We start from the raw sequence: 20,045 nt of genomic DNA on the forward strand, positions 1-20,045 counted from the left end.
CACACTTTCATTGTTGCTATTGCTACGGCAACAATAATCAACAGAGCACAGTTTCTGAAGCACCTGACATACCATCATCATCCAGTGGCCCCTCAAGAGCACCCAGAGGCCCTTAAACAGCGGCCAGTGGCCCCTCAAGAGCACCCAGAGGCCCTTAAACAGAGGCCAGTGGTCCCTCAAGAAAACCCAGAGGCCCTTAAACAGTCCCCAGAGGCCCCCCAAGAGCACTCAGAGGCCCTTGAACATTCCCCAGAGGGACTGTGTTATGTGTTATGTTGTTTAGTAAAGATAAGGTAGAAGTCCCCCTAGTCTCTGATCTCTTTACTGGAGCTGGTATAACTTAATGTACTAAGCACATTCAGCTTGTCAGTATGTCTATATGGTATAGTCTGTCTCCATTCTCATGAGGAAAGTAAATAGCATTATAAATCAGGATAGGTAGTAACTGTATGTATATGCTCAATGAAATAATATAATTACAAAGTTATAACATTTATCAACACAATTGTAACAGTACATGACATACATAACAAGTCTGTTGTTCACTGCAACAATGTCTCAAATATAGCATGAAGCAAAAAGTGTTATGTGCTGGTACCACTTCATATAATATTTCTTACGATCTTCAAAAATGAAATACGTTTGTATTCAACGTGTGCCTTGCACAAATGTGTGTGTTTGTATTCAGTGTGTGACTGTCAAACCTCAGATGGACAAAAAAAAACACTGGTGGGCGGGGTCAAACGTGGGCGGAGTCCCCCCATTGAGCCAGGCCCCGAACTGCATGCTGTGATTGCTGTGATTGACGTTCCGTTTATGCAGTACAGTTGATAACCATGGCTATGAACGCTAAGACGCCAACCTTAGTAAAAGATATCTTATTCTTTAGTATCATGGCATTCACACATTTTGTTTGTGCATGCTGCCACCTACTGTGCGGTGGTGTGTGGTCGATAACGTTGCATTTTGTGATACAAAAATAAGGGGAAAGGGATAAAATATCCACCAACTAACCCTACATATATATAGCACTACTACATACCACCAACTAACCCTACATCTATATAGCACTACTACATACCACCAACTAACCCTACATCTATACAGCACTACTACATACCACCAACTAACCCTACATCTATACAGCACTACTACATACCACCAACTAACCCTACATCTATACAGCACTACTACATACCACCAACTAACCCTACATCTATACAGCACTACTACATACCACCAACTAACCCTACATCTATATAGCACTACTACATACCACCAACTAACCCTACATCTATATAGCACTACTACATACCACCAACTAACCCTACATCTATACAGCACTACTACATACCACCAACTAACCCTACATCTATACAGCACTACTACATACCACCAACTAACCCTACATCTATACAGCACTACTACATACCACTAACTAACCCTATAGTACATCTATATACCACTAGTTCAGCGTTTCCAAAACCCGGTCCTGAGGACCCCAAAAGGTGCACGTTTTGGTTTTTGCCCTTGCACTACACATCTGATTCAAATAAGGAACTCATCAAGTTTTGGTTATTTGAATCAGCTGTGTAGTACTAGGGAAACAACCAGAATGGGTCCCCAGGACCAACCCCTTTGGGTCCCCAGGACCGAGTTTGGGAAAAGCTGCTCTAGGGCAACTCTTTTCACTGCCTCAGCATACAACACCTTTTGTTCTACTCTAACCCTGGCAACATCAGCCTGTCTCTCTCGCACCGGTCACTTCTGATCCCTAGCGACATGGGCACCCCCACAATTGACACTGTTTTTTCCACCGATACCACACACTCCTTTGTCCCATGCCCTCCTGCACACTTCTCACGTCTCGGAATCTCCCTCCTACACACTGCTGCAACATGACCATAAGCTTGGCATCTGAAACACCTTAGTGGGTTTGGCACAAAAGCTATATAACGGTATAACTGACATATCCTAACATGGCTTTATCAGGTAAAGACTGCTTTAAAACAAAAAAAGACAGACAATGTCTTCTAAGTTTCACCACGCTCGCCACTGGGTCTGCGTGGCCCAAACGGCAGGTGTCACAGACACAGGGAATCTTCAATTTCAGTTGCTCCACCTCAACACAACGTCACTCCCCCAATGAATTCTTTCAAAGGCGCCCTGCTCTAGAGAGCAAAGCAAGTCACAGGTCTTGTCCGGAGGCACGTGACACGAGGCACCCGCTACCTCTGGACGGAAGAAACACAGAAAATCATCACAAGTCCACTTCGAGCTACCTTCACCGATTTAACAGTACCCAACTTATTTTACTCCCACTGGGTCATCAGCCAGGTCTCCTCCTCATCATCTATCTTAGCTCAAAAAAAGACTACTGAAGTACATTATTCCTATCACTCTATATTGGCCTCAGCCACAGATTATCCATTATATTGACCAGATACTCAAGTGGCTGCTCTAACAATGAAAATACATTTCTTCAAAAATGGAAGGTATTCAGGAGGTAAGATCAGGTAATACAATTCTAGCCAATGAGACGGCAGATACACATGATAAAAATGTCATGCGGACGACACACAGTTGTACATTTTGATGAAACATGGTGAAGGCCCAAAATTGCCTACCCTGGAAGCCTGTGTTTCATACATAAGGAAGTGGATGGCAACCAATGGTTTACTTTTAAACTCGGACAAAACAGAGATGCTAGTTCAAAGTCCCAGGAAACAAAGAGATCTTCTGTTGGATCTGACAATTAATCTTGATGGTTGTACAGTCGTCTCAAATAAAACTGTGAAGGACCTTGGCGTTACTCTGGACCCCGATCTCTCTTTTGACGAACTTATCAATAATATTTCAAGGGCAGCTTTTCTCCATCTTTGTAACATTGCAAAAATCAGATTTTTGGGGTAAAAAATGATGCAGAAAAGCTAATCCATGTCTCTGACTCTATTGCAGGGGGCTGAGTCACTGGCTTACTAGTGCTCTTCCATGCCGTCCCTAGGAGGGGTACATCACTTGAGTGGGTTGAGTCACTGACGTGATCTTCCTGTCCAGTTTTGCGACCCTTCGTTCTTGTGCGGTGGAGGAAATCTTTGTGGGCTATACTCAGCCTTGTCTAAGGGTAGTAAGTTGATATCCCTCTAGTGGTAAGGGTAGTAAGTTGATATCCCTCTAGTGGTGTGTGGGCTGTACTTTGGCAAAGTGGGTGGGGTTTTAATCCTGCCTGGTTTGCCCTGTCCGGGGCCACAGTGTCCCCCACCCCTCCCATGTCTCAGGCTCCAGTATCTATGCTGCAATGGTCTATGTTCCAGGGGGCTAGGGTCAGTCTGTTATATCTGATATAAATCTCCTGTCTTATCTGGTGTCCTGTGTGAATTTAACTATGCTCCCTCTAATTCTCCCTCCACTCCCGGAGGACCTGAGCCCTAGGACCATTTATTTGTATTTATTTATTTAACTAGGCAAGTCAGTTAAGAACAAATTCTTATTTACAATGACGGCCTACCCCGGCCAAACCCTAACCCGGACGACGCTGGGCCAATTGTGCGCCACCCTATGGGACTCCCAATCACGGTTCACCGGATGTGCTACCTTGTCTCGGACCCGCTATTTTCGACTCTCTCTCTCTCTCTCTCTCGTCTTTGAAAAAAATCTATTGTTTGGCGTAAGTTAAAACTAAGTATACATAAAATCTCTTAAATCCATATTCCCACATCATATGATTTTCCTAAAAGAAAATTCAAAAAGCAACATGCATGCTCCTTCAAGTGTATTTCATGGATGATGAGTGTTACATTGGGCCTCATACTGCACAACCAAACCAAACCAAACCAAAACCATTAAACACAACATAGTATCACTACCAGTCTTTGAGCACTTTGTGGCAAACAAACACATGTTGCAAGCTCTTTTTAGTGCTGGAATAGTCTTCATCTGGGTCTGGGAAACAGGCCTTTAAATTGATCTCAGTAAAGTCTTTCAAAGCACTTTTAGAATGTTTTGGCACTCTGATTCTATGGCACATATTTTCTAAACTATTTATGTTGACATCTTGGAGCGGCGCCACCTATGCCATGACGTCACATAGTAATACTACAGTTAATGGACAGAGCAGGGTGGTGTTCACAATGTTGTTTCAGGAGACAGGTCAGACTTCAGTTATCAGTCATACCAGTAAAAATAGACAATGGGGTTGTGTAAGGTTAAAAGTAGTTTGTGCCATTCAAGGGGTTAGAGGTCACGACAGGGGGCTCTCTCTGACAAGTCTTTTTTTTACAAGTCCTTCCTCAAACACACACCAGCTCAGTTATCTCCCTGTGGTTTAGTGTGTGAGAGTCCCCCATGGTCTGTATGTTCCCCATATGCAGGTAGAGGGGGTTAGCTCAGTTTGAGACAAGTCTACAGTGAGTTTATTAGGTGCCAGAGAAGCACTTCCCATCTCAAGACACACTCTTCTTCTCTTCTTACTTAAATCCCAATATCTATTATTTTCTTTCAGTCCTTGTCTCTCTTCTCTCAGTAGCTGCTTTCATGGCCAGTCAGGATATAGAGGTTGGTCATGGCTGACGGGTCCTCTGTGGGGGTACTCTGAAGGACAATATCCCTACGGAAACGACAAAAGACAGAATGTGATTCGTTTTCTCAGATATCCTTTGACCCCTAATGCGAACACACATAATGTGGTATTCAAGGTAACAGACCAGCGTTTGGGGCATACCTATTCGTCCCCAAGACCTGGAATACTCTGCTTTCGTCTGTGATTTCCTGCGTGACCTACAAAGATGAATGTAAATGTATTTCACTGTTTCGGCGAGATAATATACTTCCAATGCAGATCAAGCATTTACAATGAAACATAATCACCTCATTTGTGTGAAGGCTCCTCCCTTTAAGACCATGCTTCCAGAAAGCCAGAACACTGTCCTGTAAACAAACTAGCCACACAACAGTAATGTCACAAAAAAAAATATTCCACGCACGTAGTGTGTAGCTGTAACTATAGTACCTCACCCCTGCCTGTACCTATGATGTGGTGATGAATTGAGAACATTCTATGAGGTAAAGAATTATTATTGAGATTGAATGAAGTTAGTACTTAGTGTTTCAATGGGGAAGTCAAAGACAAGTTCAGCAGCCAGCTCCTTGGAGGGAAGACCTTGTAGGTTGACAATCTTCACAGTCTCTGTAAAGTGACATTAAAGATACCGTTAGTAGTGGACATTAAAAGGCAGGTGGTGCTAATGATATTTTAGGTAGGATGTAATATATTCCAATAGACTCACTCTCAAGTACAATGAGAACCGTGTCTCTGTCCAGCTGTGTTGCCTGCATGGCTCCCGGTCCGGCTCCGGTCCGGCCCCGGTCCGGCGTACTCTCTGTAAACACACGCGCACACACACATGCACATATACAAAGACAGAGAGAAAGAAAGAAAGAGAGAGAGAGAGACAAAATTACGGTTATACAATTTTTCTACACAATGTCATATGGTTCAAATCCTAATATCTGACATCTCTGTACTACCTGGTGAAGAATTTGGTGTGCCGTTCAACTCTATGATGTCGAACTTCAGCTGCTGGTTGGTTGGTGGTTTCCCTCCCTCTGCAGCACAGTCCCCCACCCCGACACATAGCTGTGGGAACTCATCCTTCACTAACACCAGTAGCTCAAAGATAGGGAGAGAATCCGGTAGACGCATGTCTATATGCTGAGAGGGAAAAAGGGTAGAAAGACCAATTTTACAAGTCTTACAGACATGGTTCATATACATGCACTACATGGCCATTCCAAAATCCTGGGCATTAATATAGAGTCGGTCCTCCCCTTTGCTGCTATAATCTGCTCCACTCTTCTAGGAAGCCTTTCCACCAGATGTTGGAACATTGCTGCAGGAACTTGCTTCTATTCAGCCACAAGACCATTAGTGATGTCAGGCACTGATGTTGGGCGATTAGGCCTGGTTCGCAGTCGGAGTTTCAATTCATCCCAAAGGTGTTCAATAGGGTTGAGGTCAGGGCTCTGTGCAGGCCAGTCAAGTGTATGTTGTATGAAATAATTGTGAGTTTTGTTATGTCGATACACACCTTGAGCTGCAAGAACTTCTGCAGAGGCTCATACCACAAGAGTAGAATTAGACCTGATGGTACAGCCCCACACAGGAACGTGCTGTCTGTGTGTGGGTTTCTTGCTAGAGAGAGGAGAAAGAGCAATTTCAATTGAATCAATTTCAGATAAATTGAAGCAACTTTCTGTGTTGTGATTGAACATAATGCAGTGCCAAATTTCACTCACCCACACTGCATCTTCGACAGCCTTTAGTGTCTGGTATCTTCACAGTTACAGCATATTTCCTGTTGATTGACATTTTATATATTTTTTACTTTAAATTAGGACAGGCACATACTGTATATTGAAGACAAATTGAACCCGAACACATTGATGCTCACGCGCACACACACACACACACACACACACACACACACACACACACACACACACACACACACACACACACACACACACACACACACACACACACACACACACACACACACACACACACACACACACACACACACGCACACACGCACGCACGCACGCACACACACACACACACACAAACACACACACACACACACACACCTCTGCCTGGGGTTGATCCTCTCAGTGAGACGGTTGGTACTGAGGGACAGGTGACTCTGTTTCTGCTGCTTGTGGCCCCTCTGTTCAAACAGAGCCGTCAGACTGTGGGAGTACAGCTGGGAAGACTTCCCTGGGGATGGGGTTGGAGAGGGGAGGAATGGTAAGAACCCGTGTTCAAATTTAGCAGTGCTTGATTGCGCTTGCCATGGTGCAATGGAACCAATGGAATAGTCTCAAAAGTGCAAACCCCGCCCACCTGGCACTCAAGCAAACACTGAAATACTATTTGCAAACCAGGTCTGGTTTATTACTGGAGTTAATGGTGTAGGATCCTATGAACAACATGATAGGTGTGTAATTGGGGTAGAGCTCTACCTGATACGGACATCAAGACATTGTTCATGACAAACAGCCATGTACATCTCTGTGGGAGCAACTGTGGGGGGAAGAGAGAGGTATTCGTTTTTAAGTTTTATTAGTCATATGTACAGGATACACATGGTATATATACACTGTCTAACGAAATGCCTACTCGCAGGTTCCTTCTCGACAATACAACAACAATAAGATAAGAATATGAACATAAAGTAAATGGCTCAGTAGAATAGTATTAGTGGTATGCCCTGGAATTGTAACGCAGACTACCCACATGAATTCATACTTTCCCACATTCATCAATATCTAAACTGTTACCTTCTCCAGGGTGTCCTCATGGAGCTCGTTGAGGTTGAGGGTGTAGACACCCTCTTCTGCCCCCAGAATAAGATACTGATCTGAGGAAGAGATAAGATAATGTCACAGCCATTTATAATGACCTTGTCTTAACCTCTGTAACCCCTTCTGTACCCCTACCTCTAGTTTTAGGGAGAATCCAGGTCACAGCACAGTGGATCTTCAAAGGACAACCATTGAAGACTTTAGAGAAACAGGCACCCATCTATGAACAAAACATGTTGTATTATCATGATGGCTATTTCTACGTTGCTGTAAAATAGGCATGGTTAAACTATTATAATGTGCTCAATGTTCATCTTAGCAAACCATTGTTGCAGTGAGCATTCCATCAAGGGTTTTTGAGACCAATAGCCATTAGCTACATAGCCTGTTTATAAGCATGTGGAAATATTGTTAGTTATTGATGCAGCAGCTTTTCTGTACTGTCTTAGGGCACATGCTGTTTGACTAGACCTCTGCACTTACATGAACTTGAGGGGTAGGAGGGAGTCCATGACAATCAGCTCTCTAGAAATTAAACAGGGTTAAACACAACAACAACAACAAAAAAGAAGGATAACGGTGTAGTTCAAATGAGGATGTTGTTTAAATTCTTTGTCACAAAGCAGCGCCATAGGATCTGGCCATCTCTGAATTCTGTCGTCCTACATGAAATGTTACAAAAGGATGGTTTATGAAAGGGGACATTGAAGAATGTATTGAAACATGTTATTAGGTTAACAAACCACACACTTTTTGTCAGTACCAGGGTTGATGTCAATTTCATTTCAGTCAGTTCAGGAAGTGAATTCAAATTCCAATCAAAAAATGAATGTCACTTTACTACTATTATGCTGGAATTTCACTTATTCCTTGGAAGTGTCTGACTTCACTTTGAATTGACCCCCTAAGTACTGTCTATGTACTGTTTAAGGATACCGTCTACTGGTAGCCTCAAATCCATACGATGTGTTGAAGCCAACTGCCACTGCCATTCTCGGGCGTCAGCAGCTACAGTATGGATATGAGGCTATGTACAGATACTGTATGTAGTGAGGCAACATTGCCCTGTGTTTTAAACTCACAGAGTTCGTCTTCCTCCTCAGTGTGCTCCACTCTGGAGAGAGAGAGGTTTCTCTGCATGATGAGGTCACCCCTTCTGTCTTCTTCTTCTCTGCCTGTACGGCGCCCCCCTCAGAAACACTGGGGTCACTACACCACTGTCTGCTGATGTCCTGAGTTGCAGAACACCTGGCCAAGACTAGAGAACAACAAGAGGACGAAGGAGGGGAAAAAAATTCATGTTGAAACGGGCTGTCGATCTTAGCATGGATGGAATTGGATTAAAACACACCGAAGATACACTACCGTTCAAAAGTTTGGGGTCACTTAGAAATGTCCTTATTTTTTAAAGAAAAGCAAAAAAAATTGTCCATTAAAATAACATAAAATTGATCAGGAATACAGTGTAGACATTGTTAATGTTGTAAATGACTATTGTAGCTGGAAACGGCAGATTTTTTATGGAATATCTACATAGGCGTACAGAGGCCCATTATCAGCAACCATCACTCCTGTGTTCCAATGGCACGTTGTGTTAGCTAATCTAAGTTCATCATTTTAAAAGGCTAATTGATCATTAGAAAACCCTTTTGCAATTATTTTAGCAAAGCTGAAAACTGTTGTTCTGATTAAAGAAGCAATAAAACTGGCCTTCTTTAGACTAGTTGAGTATCTGGAGCATCAGCATTTGTGGGTTCGATTACAGACTCAAAATGGTCAGAAATAAAGAACTTTCTTCTGAAACTCGTCAGTCTATTATTGAGAGGCGACTCCGGGATGCTGGCCTTCTAGGCAGAGTTGCAAAGAAAGAGCCATATCTCATACTGGCCAATAGACTGTCCGTTTCCAGCTACAATAGTAATTTACAACATTAACAATGTCTACACTGTATCTCTGATCAATTTGGTGTCATTTTAATGGACAAAAAAAATTGCTTTTCTTTCAAAAACAAGGACATTTCTACGTGACCCCAAACTTTTGAACGGTAGTGTATATAATTTAACATATCGAGAGCTTGGGACTATCTGGTTCTGTCTGCAATGATTCTAAGATAATTGGCTTAAAAGTTCCAAATCCTCATTGGTTGGAATGGTGTCATAAATTTTTATCTAGTAGTCTTTTGAACTTAACAACATGAATTGGGATATTCATGTTGGCCAGGATCACTAGTGGTTAGAGCATTGGGCTAGTAACCGAAAGGTTGCTGGATCGATTCCCTGAGCTGACAAGGTAAAAATCAGTCGTTCTGCCCCTGAGCAAGGAACACACTGTTCCCCGGGCGCCGAAGACGTGGATGTCGATTATGGCAGCCTCCCGCACCTCTCTGATTCAGAGGGGTTGGGTTAAATGGGGAAGACACATTTCAGTTGAAGGCATTCAGTTGTACAACTGACTAGGTATCCCCCTTCCCCATTGCACAGCGCCCCTGGAGCAATTAGGGTTAAGTGCCTTGCTCAAGGGCACAGCTCCAGTATTCGAATCAGTAGCCTTTCAGTTACTGGCCCTACGCTTTAACCTCGTGGCTACCTGCAGCATTGGAATATACTACTCACTAGGCAAATACGAACAGTAATTCTGTTGTCAATACAAATACTAACATCAACAGACTTCAGGAAGTATTCTCAACCCTTAACTTTTTCCACATTTTGTTGTGTTACAAAGCGGGATTAAATTGGATTTAATCGTAATTTTTCTGTCAATGATCTACACAAAATACACTGTAATGTTAAAGTGGAAGAAAAATGTGATATGTATTTTTTTATGAATGGAGAACAAAACCCTAATACAGCATATCTTGATTAGATAAGTATTGAACCCCCTGAGTCAATACATATTATTATCACCTTTGGCAGTGATTACATCTGTGAGTCTTCCTGGGTAAGTCTCTAAGAGTTTGCACACCTGAATTGTACAATGTTTTCCCATTATTCTTTTCAAAATGGTTTAAGCGCTGTCAAATTGGTTGTTGATCATTGCTAGATGACCATTTTCAAGATTTGCCAAAGATTTTTAAGTCGATTTAAGTCAAAACTGTAACTAGGCCAATCATGAACATTCAATGTCGTCTTGGTAAGCAACTCCAGTGTATATTTGGCCTTGTGTTTTAGGTATTTGTCCTGCTGAAAGGTGAATTTGTCTCCCAGTGTCTGTTGGAAAGCAGACTGAACCAAGTTATCCTCCAGGGTTTTACCTGTGCATAGCTCTATTCTGTTTCTTTTTATCCCCAAAAATGTCATCCTTCCCGATGACCAGCATACCCATAACATGATGCAGCCACCACCATGCTTAAAATTATGAAGAGTGGTACTCAGTGATGTGTTGTGTTGGATTTGCCCCAAACATAACGCTAAAGTTAATTTCTTTGCCACATTTTTTGCAGTATTATTTTAGTGCCTTATTGCAAACAGGATGCATGTTTTGGAATAATTTTTATTCTGTACAGGCTTTCTTCTTTTCACTGTTGTTTATGTTATTATTGTGGAGTAACTACAATGTTGTTGATCCATCCTCAGTTATCTCCTATCACAGCCATTAAACTCTGTAACTTTTAAAATCACCATTGGCCTCATGGTGAAATCCCAGAGCAGTTTCCTTACTCTCAGAGTTAGGAAAGGCGCCTGTATCTTTGTAGTGACTGGGTGTTTTGATACACCATCCAAAGTGTAATTAATAACTTCATCACGCTCAAAGGGATATTCAATGTCTGCTTTTTTTTACCCATCTACCAATAGGTGCCCTTCTTTCGAACCATTGGAAAACCTCCCAGTCTTTGTGGTTGAATATGTGCTTAAAATTCACTGCTCGACTGAGGGACCATACAGATAATTGTATGTGTGGGGTACAGAGATGTGGTAGTCATTTAAAAATCATGTTCAACACTATTATTGTACACAGAGTGAGTCCATGAAACGTATGTGACTTGTTGAGCACATCTTTACTCCTGAACTTAAATAGACTTGCCTATTGTACAACAAAAGGGTTGAATATTTATTGACTCAATACATTTCAGCTTCAAATTTTTTATTCATTTGTAAACATTTATAAAATCATTATTCCACTTTGACATTATGCGGTGTTGTGTGTAGATCAGTGACGCACAATCTCGATAGAATACTTTTAATACTTTCTGAAGGCACTGTATATTAATCTCAGCACCCAGAACCAAATCAGTTGTCATGACAGATTGAAATATGACCTGTAAACATTGACTCTGTGTGTGGATTTTCCTTACCTGACGTGAAGTTTTTGGGTGTGTGGGTGGAGTCGGGCCCCAGGCTGGAGCTGGGGCCAAGGGTGAGGTCCTTGTCCTCCAGGGTGGGACAGAATGAGCTGATGGCAGGCAGGGAGGCTGTGGAAGGGCTGAATAACCCACTCTTCCTCCCACCTTTACCCCCCTACACAACCAGAAACATTAGACATACCACTGTCACATAATGCAATAGGAAATAGCTGAAAGGTATGAAGGATTATCTTCATATCTTGCGTTACACTTGATTGTTTCAGAAGATCTGTTTTCTTGGCGTTATGTTATTGCTACTTACACCAGCAGATGGCACTCTCTTAATGGTTAAGCTCCTGGAAAAATAAATAGTCAATGGTAATGTTAGTGTTACACATATAACTTCTCAGAATGTCTCCCCCATGTGGAAGCTTTATGAATTGCAACAGCACTTGGCTGCGTTCCAATAAATCTTCCCCCTCCCCCGCATTCCATTTCCCATAACATGGAAGAGACTTGCGCGTGAGCCTTTTACTTTTGGTCCACCAGCTTCAAACAGCTGGGAAAAAACACCTGTGGTTATTCACATTGATTTATAAAAGATGGTACAACGATTCCCTACAATATTCAGTGTTTGTTTTCTCACATACAGTGTAGAATTTTAGCAATCAGGAAATGGCAGAGCGATTTCTACATTGGCAGCTTGACACGATTTCCACTAGACAACACAGCCACAAAGTAATAACAGCTTTCCCAATTTGACAACAGGAGAATATAACTGCAAATCGCAACACTGGCGGGTACGTAATACTTTGAAACACAATCATTCCACTAATACTGCAGATATATTATGGACATTTTCTGAAATTCATTAAAAAAAATCTTATGTGTAGCACCATTAATACTCATGCACTCTGCTAAATCAAAGGTAAATCAGATTTCCTTTCCACGTGGGATGCTTGCTTTCACAGTATATAAACTGACATGGGTTCAGTTATGTTGGCTCTTATTAGGACAAGATTTGGAGCAGGGCAGGGTCAATTAATTGTGAATATGCACACCCCAACAATAATAATCAGTGATCAAATATTATTTCGTTCTTTATCAGATAATGTCAAGTATTCAAAAGGTATTAATTTCAATGTGATTAAACAAACTTCCACAGCTTCCTTGATAAGAGGCATTGTCGCCGGGTAGAATACTGCTGAATAGTGTTTTTACAATGGGTGGTCCGCTGGCCTACCTCAGCTGCAGAGCTTCCTCCACACATTCCAACAGGCTCCTGAAACAGGAAGACAAGATGTTAATCTCTCTATGGAGCCACTAGTTCTGAGAACATGATGTGACAGAGAACCGCCTATTCTGTGACAATGGGAGGGTTGGAGCTAGTGTTTTCTGTTATGGATTCAGGGGTTTTTCACTATTGTTCTCCTGTAAACTTGCTCTAGTGGGAACGTCAGGTCCATGGCCATACACACAGACAGTAGATTTGAAATAATGCTCGTAATACTGTTTGTTTGACGTACTGCTACCAATAGTTAACTGTGGAAGAGGAGCATCTTACGGTGACTCAGTGTCCTCTTCTGAGACGTCCCAATCGTCTCCGTACGAGCTTTGCTGAAAAATTACGAAGAATCATCAACAACATACACACCAATAATATCCCTATCAATAGAACTCATACCATATAGCCATTCTATGTTGACTTGACCTTAAACCCCAACATGTAGAACACAAGAAAGAAATGTGACTCACCATATCAGGATAAGGCTCTGTCACTTTCCTCAACGGAGGCCCAAACTTCACCTGGTCAACTAAGGGAAACACAACTAAGTTGATCATGATGAAAATGTACACTTCAATACAATATATGTATTTAATAACTGCTGAGCCGAAACATGTTTTATAATATGGCATGATCCTTTTATGTGATGAATTTACTATCAATGCCATTGGATAAAATCCAGGTGGATCGCTATCCCACTGTCCTCTTATCATCTCTTGTTACGTATTCAGATCGACTGGTAAACTACTTCTCATACTGAGCCCATATCACTGTGTTACAGTAATACCAAGTCATCGGCTTCAGGCAGCTTTACCTTTCACCCCAGAAGACTCATTGTGATGCCCATACAAGAAGAGTCACAACACCCCTCTCCACTAGCACCATGTATTTGTTTTCGTGTTGACATGCTTGTCTAAATATATGCTGTCTTGTTCCTGGCTGCTGCAGAGTGGGTGCATTGTCCACCATCACCACACCCTCTGTATGCTGTAACCTCACTGATAGGAGACATAGCAATAGTTCCTCAATCACCCCCCCCCCCCCCCCCCCCCCCGCACTCCTCGTTTCCCCCACCTCCTCCCCCCAGAACCACTCCTCACGTGTGGGCATGTCAGAGGACCACAGAGGGAACATGCCATGTGCATGTGCAGGACAGTGACCCCTCTATGTGTCTCTCTGTGTCAGGTGACTCTAAGACTTGGGGACTTCCTCTCCACCACCTCCAAGTCACAATGGGCTTCTTGTCACAGAGGTCAGGAACCCAAGTGTGTTGTGTCCTGCTCCATCTGCCCCAGTTTCACACATTATGCCAGTAAGGGTGACGTTGACCTCAACTCTCCAGGCACACATAATACACACGGATACACACACACACACACGAACACACAGACATACAGATAGATACGCACGCACGCTCACACACACAAACACATGATCGACAATCAACACACATACACGGCCCTTCTCTAACTACAGATGAGTGATCACTTGAATTACCTTGGGCAGGTGTACCGTATTAACAGTAATAGCCAGACCACATTTCAGATGAAGATGTTCAGAGCAGAAGGCTCTCTTTGACATTGTTTATTAGGATGGTTTTGCATATGGGGACATGAGTACTTCTATAACCTCTTCACACATTGTTGTGATGGTGCGTTGTGTGGGCTGACGATGGGGTTTCAGTGTACAAATTGTGTAGGGATTTGAAGACTCACGCTGCTCTTCAGACAGAGTCCTCTCTGCAGGCAGGAGTTTCCCTGCAGACTGGATCTTATCAGGAGCAGCTTCTCCATTCTACAGACAAACACACAGATGTGTTATACAGTCACAGAATAAATCACACTAGGACCAAGCAATTTTCCAGAGAGAGCTAGGTGATTGCCATGTGTTACAAAGCAAGTGTGTGTGTGTGTGTTTTGTGTGTTTGTGTGGGTGTGCATTCGCCATGTGTACTTGCATGCCTGCATGTGTGTGTGCATGTCTGTCTGTCTATGGTCCCCTATCCTCACCTCCAGATCGTTGTCGTCCATGCTGTGTGTGGAGTGGAGGTCAGGGTTATTGGCCATGTCCAGCAGCTCAATAATCAGGTTACGGGTCAGCAACTGGGTCACAAACGGGTGCTGGGGAGACGGCAAGAGATACAGCTAATGACCTATAGCTTTTATGTGGCACTACATCAATAAATCACTTCATCATTAGTTTCCTTGCTCTCTCTCAGCTGCTGCACCCCTGTTATGGGCCCCTATAGAAATAAACACAGGATCCTAGGATGGCTATGCTTTTAGCACCTCAGACAGAGGCTTTAGAACAAATCCAATTTTATTTGTCACATGCTCCGAATACAACAGGTGTAGACCTTACTGTGAAATGCTTACTTACCAGCCCTTAACCAACATTGCAGTTCAAGAAATAGAGTTAAGAAAATATTTACTAAATAAACTAAAGTAAAAAATAAAATAAAAAGTAACACAATAAAATAACAATACAGAGGCTATTGTATATACAGGGAGTACCGGTACCAAGTCAATGTGCGGGGATACAGGTTAGTCGAGGTAATTTGTACATGTAGGTAGGGGTAAAGTGACTATGCATAGATAATAAACAGCGAGTAGCAGTATTGTAAAATCAAATGTTAATAGTCTGGGTGGCCATTTTATTAATTGTTCAGCAGTCTTATGGCTTGGGGGTAGAAGCTGTTAAGGGCCTTTTGAACCTAGACTTGGTGTCACGCCTGCTCCCGCTCTCCCTCTCTGGCGCTCGAGGGCGCCAGGCTGCCCTTCATTACGCACACCTATCACAATCATTACGCGCAACAGGACTCATTGGACTCACCTGGACTCCTTCCCTTTGTTGATTGCCCCGTCTATAACTGTCTGCTCCCCCATTTGTTCCCGGTGTCAACATTAATGTCAATATGTGTTCATGTCCAGACACTGTCCTGTCCTGTTCCATGTCCGTTGCTCATGAAATGTTCACTCCCTGTACCTGCTTCTCGTCTACCAGCGTCGTTCCTTACACTTGGTGCTCCGGTACAGCTTGCCGAACGGTAGCAGAGAGAACAGTCTATGACTTGGGTGATTGGAGTCTAACAATTTTTTGGGCCTTCCTCTGACACCGCCTAGTATATAGGTCCTGGATATCAGGAAGCTTGGCCCCAGTGATGTACTGGGCCATACGCACTACCCTCTGTAGCTCCTTACTGTCGGATGCCGAGCAGTTGCCATACCAGGCGGTGATGCAACCGGTCAGGATGCTCTAGATGGTGCAGCTGTAGAACTTTTTGAGGATCTGGGGACCCATGCCAAATATCCTGAGGGGGAAAGGTGTTGTCGTGCCCTCTTCACGACTGTCTTGGTGTGTTTGGACCATGATAGTTTGTTTGTGATGTGGACACCAAGGAACTTGAAGCTCTCAACACGCTCTACTACAGCCCCGTCGATGTTAATGGGGGCATGTTTGGCCCTCCTTCCTGTAGTCCACGATCATCTCATTTGTGTTGCTCACGTTGAGGGAGAGGTTGTTGTCCTGGCACCACACTGCCAAGTCTCTGACCTCCTCCCTATAGGCTCTCATTGTTGTCGGTGATCAGGCCTACCACTGTTGTGTCGTCAGCAAACTTAATGACAGTGTTGGAGTTGTGCCTGGACACACAGTCATGGGTGAACAGGGAGTACAGTAGGGGACTAAGCATGCACACCTGAGGGGCCCCCGTGTTGAGGATCAGCGTGGCAAATGTGTTGTTGCCTACCCTTACCCCTTACCACATGGGAGCGGCCCGTCAGGAAGTCCAGAATCCAGTTGCAGAGGTAGGTGTTTAGTCCCATGAACCTTAGCTTAGTAATGAGCTTTGTGTTGAACGCTGAGCTGTAGTCAATGAACATCATTCTCACATAGGTGTTCCTTTCGTCCAGGTGGGAAATGGCAGTGTGGAGTGCGATTGAGATTACGTAATCTATGGATCTGTTGGGGCAGTATGCGAATTGGATTGGGTCTAGGGTTTCCGGGATGAAGGTGTTGATGTGAGCCATGACCAGCCTTTCAAAGCACTTCATGGCTACTGACGTGAGTGCTACGGGTCGGTAGTCATTTAGGCAGGTTACCTTCGCTTTCTTGGGCACAGGGACTATGGTGGTCTGCTTGAAACATATAGGTATTACAGACTCGGTCAGGGAAAGGTTGAAAATGTCAGTGAAGACACTTGCCAGTTGGGTCCACCCATGCTCTGAGTACACGTCCTTGTAAAACATCTGGCACCGCGGCCTTGTGAATGTTGACCTATTTAAAAGTCTTGCTCACATCGGCTATGGAGTGCATGCCTCAGTGTTGCTTGCCTCGAAGAGAGCATAAAAGGCATTTAGCTCATCTGGTAGGCTCGCGTCACTGGGCAGCTCGCGACTGGGTTTCCCTTTGTAGTCCGTAATAATTTGCAAGCCCTGCCACATCTGACGAGCATCAGAGCCGGTGTAGTAGGATTCAATCTTAATCCTGTATTGATGCTTTGCCTGTTTGATGGTTCGTCTGAGGGCATTTCTTATAAGCTTCCGGATTAGTGTTCCGCTCCTTGAAAGCGGCAGGTCTTGCCTTTAGCTCGATGCGGATGTTTCCTGTAATCCATGGCTTCTGGTTGGGATATGTATGTATGGTCACTGTGGGGACGACATCGTAAATGCACTTATTGATGTTGCCTGTGACTAAGGTGTTATACTCCTCAATGCCATTGGATGAATCCCAGAACATATTCCAGTCTGTTCTAGCAAAACAGTCCTGTAGCGTAGAACACACGTCATCTGACCACTTCCGTATTGAGTGAGTCACTGGTACTTCTTGCTTTAGTTTTTGCCTGCAAGCAGGAATCAGGAGGATAGAATTATGGTCAGATTGCCAAATGGAGAGCGAGGGAGAGCTTGTTTGCATCTCTGTGTGTGGAGTAAAGGTGGTCTAGAATTATTTTTCCACTGGTTGCACATGTGACATGCTGGTTGAAATTAGGTAAAAAGTCCCCAGGCACTAGGAACGCTGCTTCTGGATGAGCATTTTCTTGTTTGCTTATGGCCTTATACAGCTTGTTGAGTGTGGTCTTAGTGCCAGCATCAGTTTGTGGTGGTAAATGGACAGGTACTAAAAATATATATGAAAACTCTCTTGGTAGATAGTATGGTCTACAGTTTATCATGAGGTACTCTACCTCAGGCGAGCAATACCTCGAGACCTCCTTAATATTAGACATCGCGCACCAGCTGTTATTGACAAATAGACACACACCCCTCGTCTTACCAGACGTAGCTGTTCTGTCCTGCCGATGCACGGACAACCCAGCCAACTGAATATTATCCGTGTCGTCATTCAGCCATGACTAGGTGAACCATAAGATGTTACAGTTTTTAATGTCCCGTTGGTAGGATAGTCTCAAGCTGAGATTTTCCAGTGATTGCACGTTGGCCAATAGAGCGAATGGTAGAGACGGGTTACACACTCGCCGACACATTTTTACAAGGCACTCCGACTTCCACCCCCTGTATTTCTGTCTTTTCTTCACGCGATTGATAGACCTGGTCTCGGAGAACCTTTGCGTCAAACTCATGAAAGAAAAAATCTTTGTCCAGTTCGAGGTGAGTAATCGCTGTTCTGATATCCAGAAGCTCTTTTCGGTCATAAGAGACGGTAGCAGCAACATTATGTACAAAATAAGTTACAAACAACGTGAAAAAACACACAAAGTAGCAGAGTTGTTTAGGAGCCTATAAAATGGCAGCCATCCCCTCCAGCGCCATCTTTTACCAGAGGCTCTGTCTAAAACAATGGGGAGTACTGATCGTCTTTCAGGGGCTGTTCCTTATTGTAAACCGGGTGGTTCGAGTCCTGAATGCTGATTGGCTGAAAGCTGTGGTATACCACAAGTATGACCGAAAATGTATTTTTACTGTAGTAATTACATCGGTAACCAGTTTACAATAGCAATAAGGCAATATACCACGGCTAAGGAATGTTCATATGCACGACGCAACACGGAGTGCCTGTACACAGCCCTTAGCCGTGGTGTATTGGCCATATATCACAAACCCCCGCGGTGCCTTATAAATCTTTTGTCATACCCGTGGTATAAGGTCTGATATACCACGGCTGTCAGCCAATCAGCATTCAGGGCCCAAACCACCCAGTTTATAATGATGAATTAATAATGAGCAGAGTGCACAGTAGTGTACCTGCAGTAAAGTTTCGGCCGACGGCCTCTTCCTAGGGTTCTTGATGAGGGACATCTTCACAAAGCTCTGGAACGCTGCAGACCTTCGGGGAGGGTGACAGAGATGAGAGAGAAGAAACACATACCCATCCTGGAGAATATGGATGCTGCATTAAGAGAACAGTCTAGTGTCAGGAGGATGCTTTTTGAGTACAGGTATGTCACAGATGCTGCATTCTGAGAACGGTCTAGTGTCAGGAGGATGCTTTTAGAGTACAGGTATGTCACAGATGCTGTATTAAGAGAACAGTCTAGTGTCAGGAGGATGCTTTTAGAGTACAGGTATGTCACAGATGCTGTATTAAGAGAACAGTCTAGTGTCAGGAGGATGCTTTTAGAGTACAGGTATGTCACAGATGCTGCATTAAGAGAACAGTCTAGTGTCAGGAGGATGCTTTTAGAGTACAGGTATGTCACAGATGCTGTATTAAGAGAACAGTCTAGTGTCAGGAGGATGCTTTTAGAGTACAGGTATGTCACAGATGCTGCATTCTGAGAACAGTCTAGTGTCAGGAGGATGCTTTTAGAGTACAGGTATGTCACGGATGCTGCATTAAGAGAACAGTCTAGTGTCAGGAGGATGCTTTTAGAGTACAGGTATGTCACAGATGCTGCATTCTGAGAACAGTCTAGTGTCAGGAGGATGCTTTTAGAGTACAGGTATGTCACGGATGCTGCATTAAGAGAACAGTCTAGTGTCAGGAGGATGCTTTTAGAGTACAGGTATGTCATGGATGCTGCATTCTGAGAACAGTCTAGTGTCAGGAGGATGCTTTTAGAGTACAGGTATGTCACGGATGCTGCATTAAGAGAACAGTCTAGTGTCAGGAGGATGCTTTTAGAGTACAGGTATGTCATGGATGCTGCATTCTGAGAAT

The 20,045-nt window shown here is 43.5% G+C and overlaps 1 protein-coding gene across 1 annotated transcript in view; it reads right to left on the reverse strand.

Moving 5' to 3' along the window:
* Positions 1-476: 476 nt before the first annotated feature.
* LOC129865851 (mitogen-activated protein kinase kinase kinase kinase 2-like) overlaps positions 477-20,045 on the reverse strand; it is a 33,286-nt gene continuing 13,717 nt past the window's right edge. The window contains exons 11-32 of the mRNA XM_055938897.1: positions 19,130-19,211; positions 14,936-15,046; positions 14,642-14,720; positions 13,397-13,455; positions 13,206-13,258; positions 12,885-12,923; positions 11,964-11,997; positions 11,654-11,816; positions 8,445-8,620; positions 7,846-7,887; positions 7,498-7,582; positions 7,339-7,418; positions 7,021-7,081; positions 6,646-6,775; positions 6,295-6,353; positions 6,087-6,190; positions 5,527-5,710; positions 5,286-5,378; positions 5,099-5,185; positions 4,867-4,937; positions 4,721-4,776; positions 477-4,606 (exon numbers count right to left, since the gene is read on the reverse strand). Coding sequence (XP_055794872.1) covers positions 4,519-4,606; positions 4,721-4,776; positions 4,867-4,937; positions 5,099-5,185; positions 5,286-5,378; positions 5,527-5,710; positions 6,087-6,190; positions 6,295-6,353; positions 6,646-6,775; positions 7,021-7,081; positions 7,339-7,418; positions 7,498-7,582; positions 7,846-7,887; positions 8,445-8,620; positions 11,654-11,816; positions 11,964-11,997; positions 12,885-12,923; positions 13,206-13,258; positions 13,397-13,455; positions 14,642-14,720; positions 14,936-15,046; positions 19,130-19,211 — 1,936 coding nt within the window. The 3' untranslated portion in view covers positions 477-4,518. The remainder of the gene's footprint in view (positions 4,607-4,720; positions 4,777-4,866; positions 4,938-5,098; positions 5,186-5,285; positions 5,379-5,526; positions 5,711-6,086; positions 6,191-6,294; positions 6,354-6,645; positions 6,776-7,020; positions 7,082-7,338; positions 7,419-7,497; positions 7,583-7,845; positions 7,888-8,444; positions 8,621-11,653; positions 11,817-11,963; positions 11,998-12,884; positions 12,924-13,205; positions 13,259-13,396; positions 13,456-14,641; positions 14,721-14,935; positions 15,047-19,129; positions 19,212-20,045) is intronic.

The sequence above is a fragment of the Salvelinus fontinalis genome, chromosome 11, assembly GCF_029448725.1.
Source record: "Salvelinus fontinalis isolate EN_2023a chromosome 11, ASM2944872v1, whole genome shotgun sequence".
NCBI lineage: Eukaryota > Metazoa > Chordata > Actinopteri > Salmoniformes > Salmonidae > Salvelinus > Salvelinus fontinalis.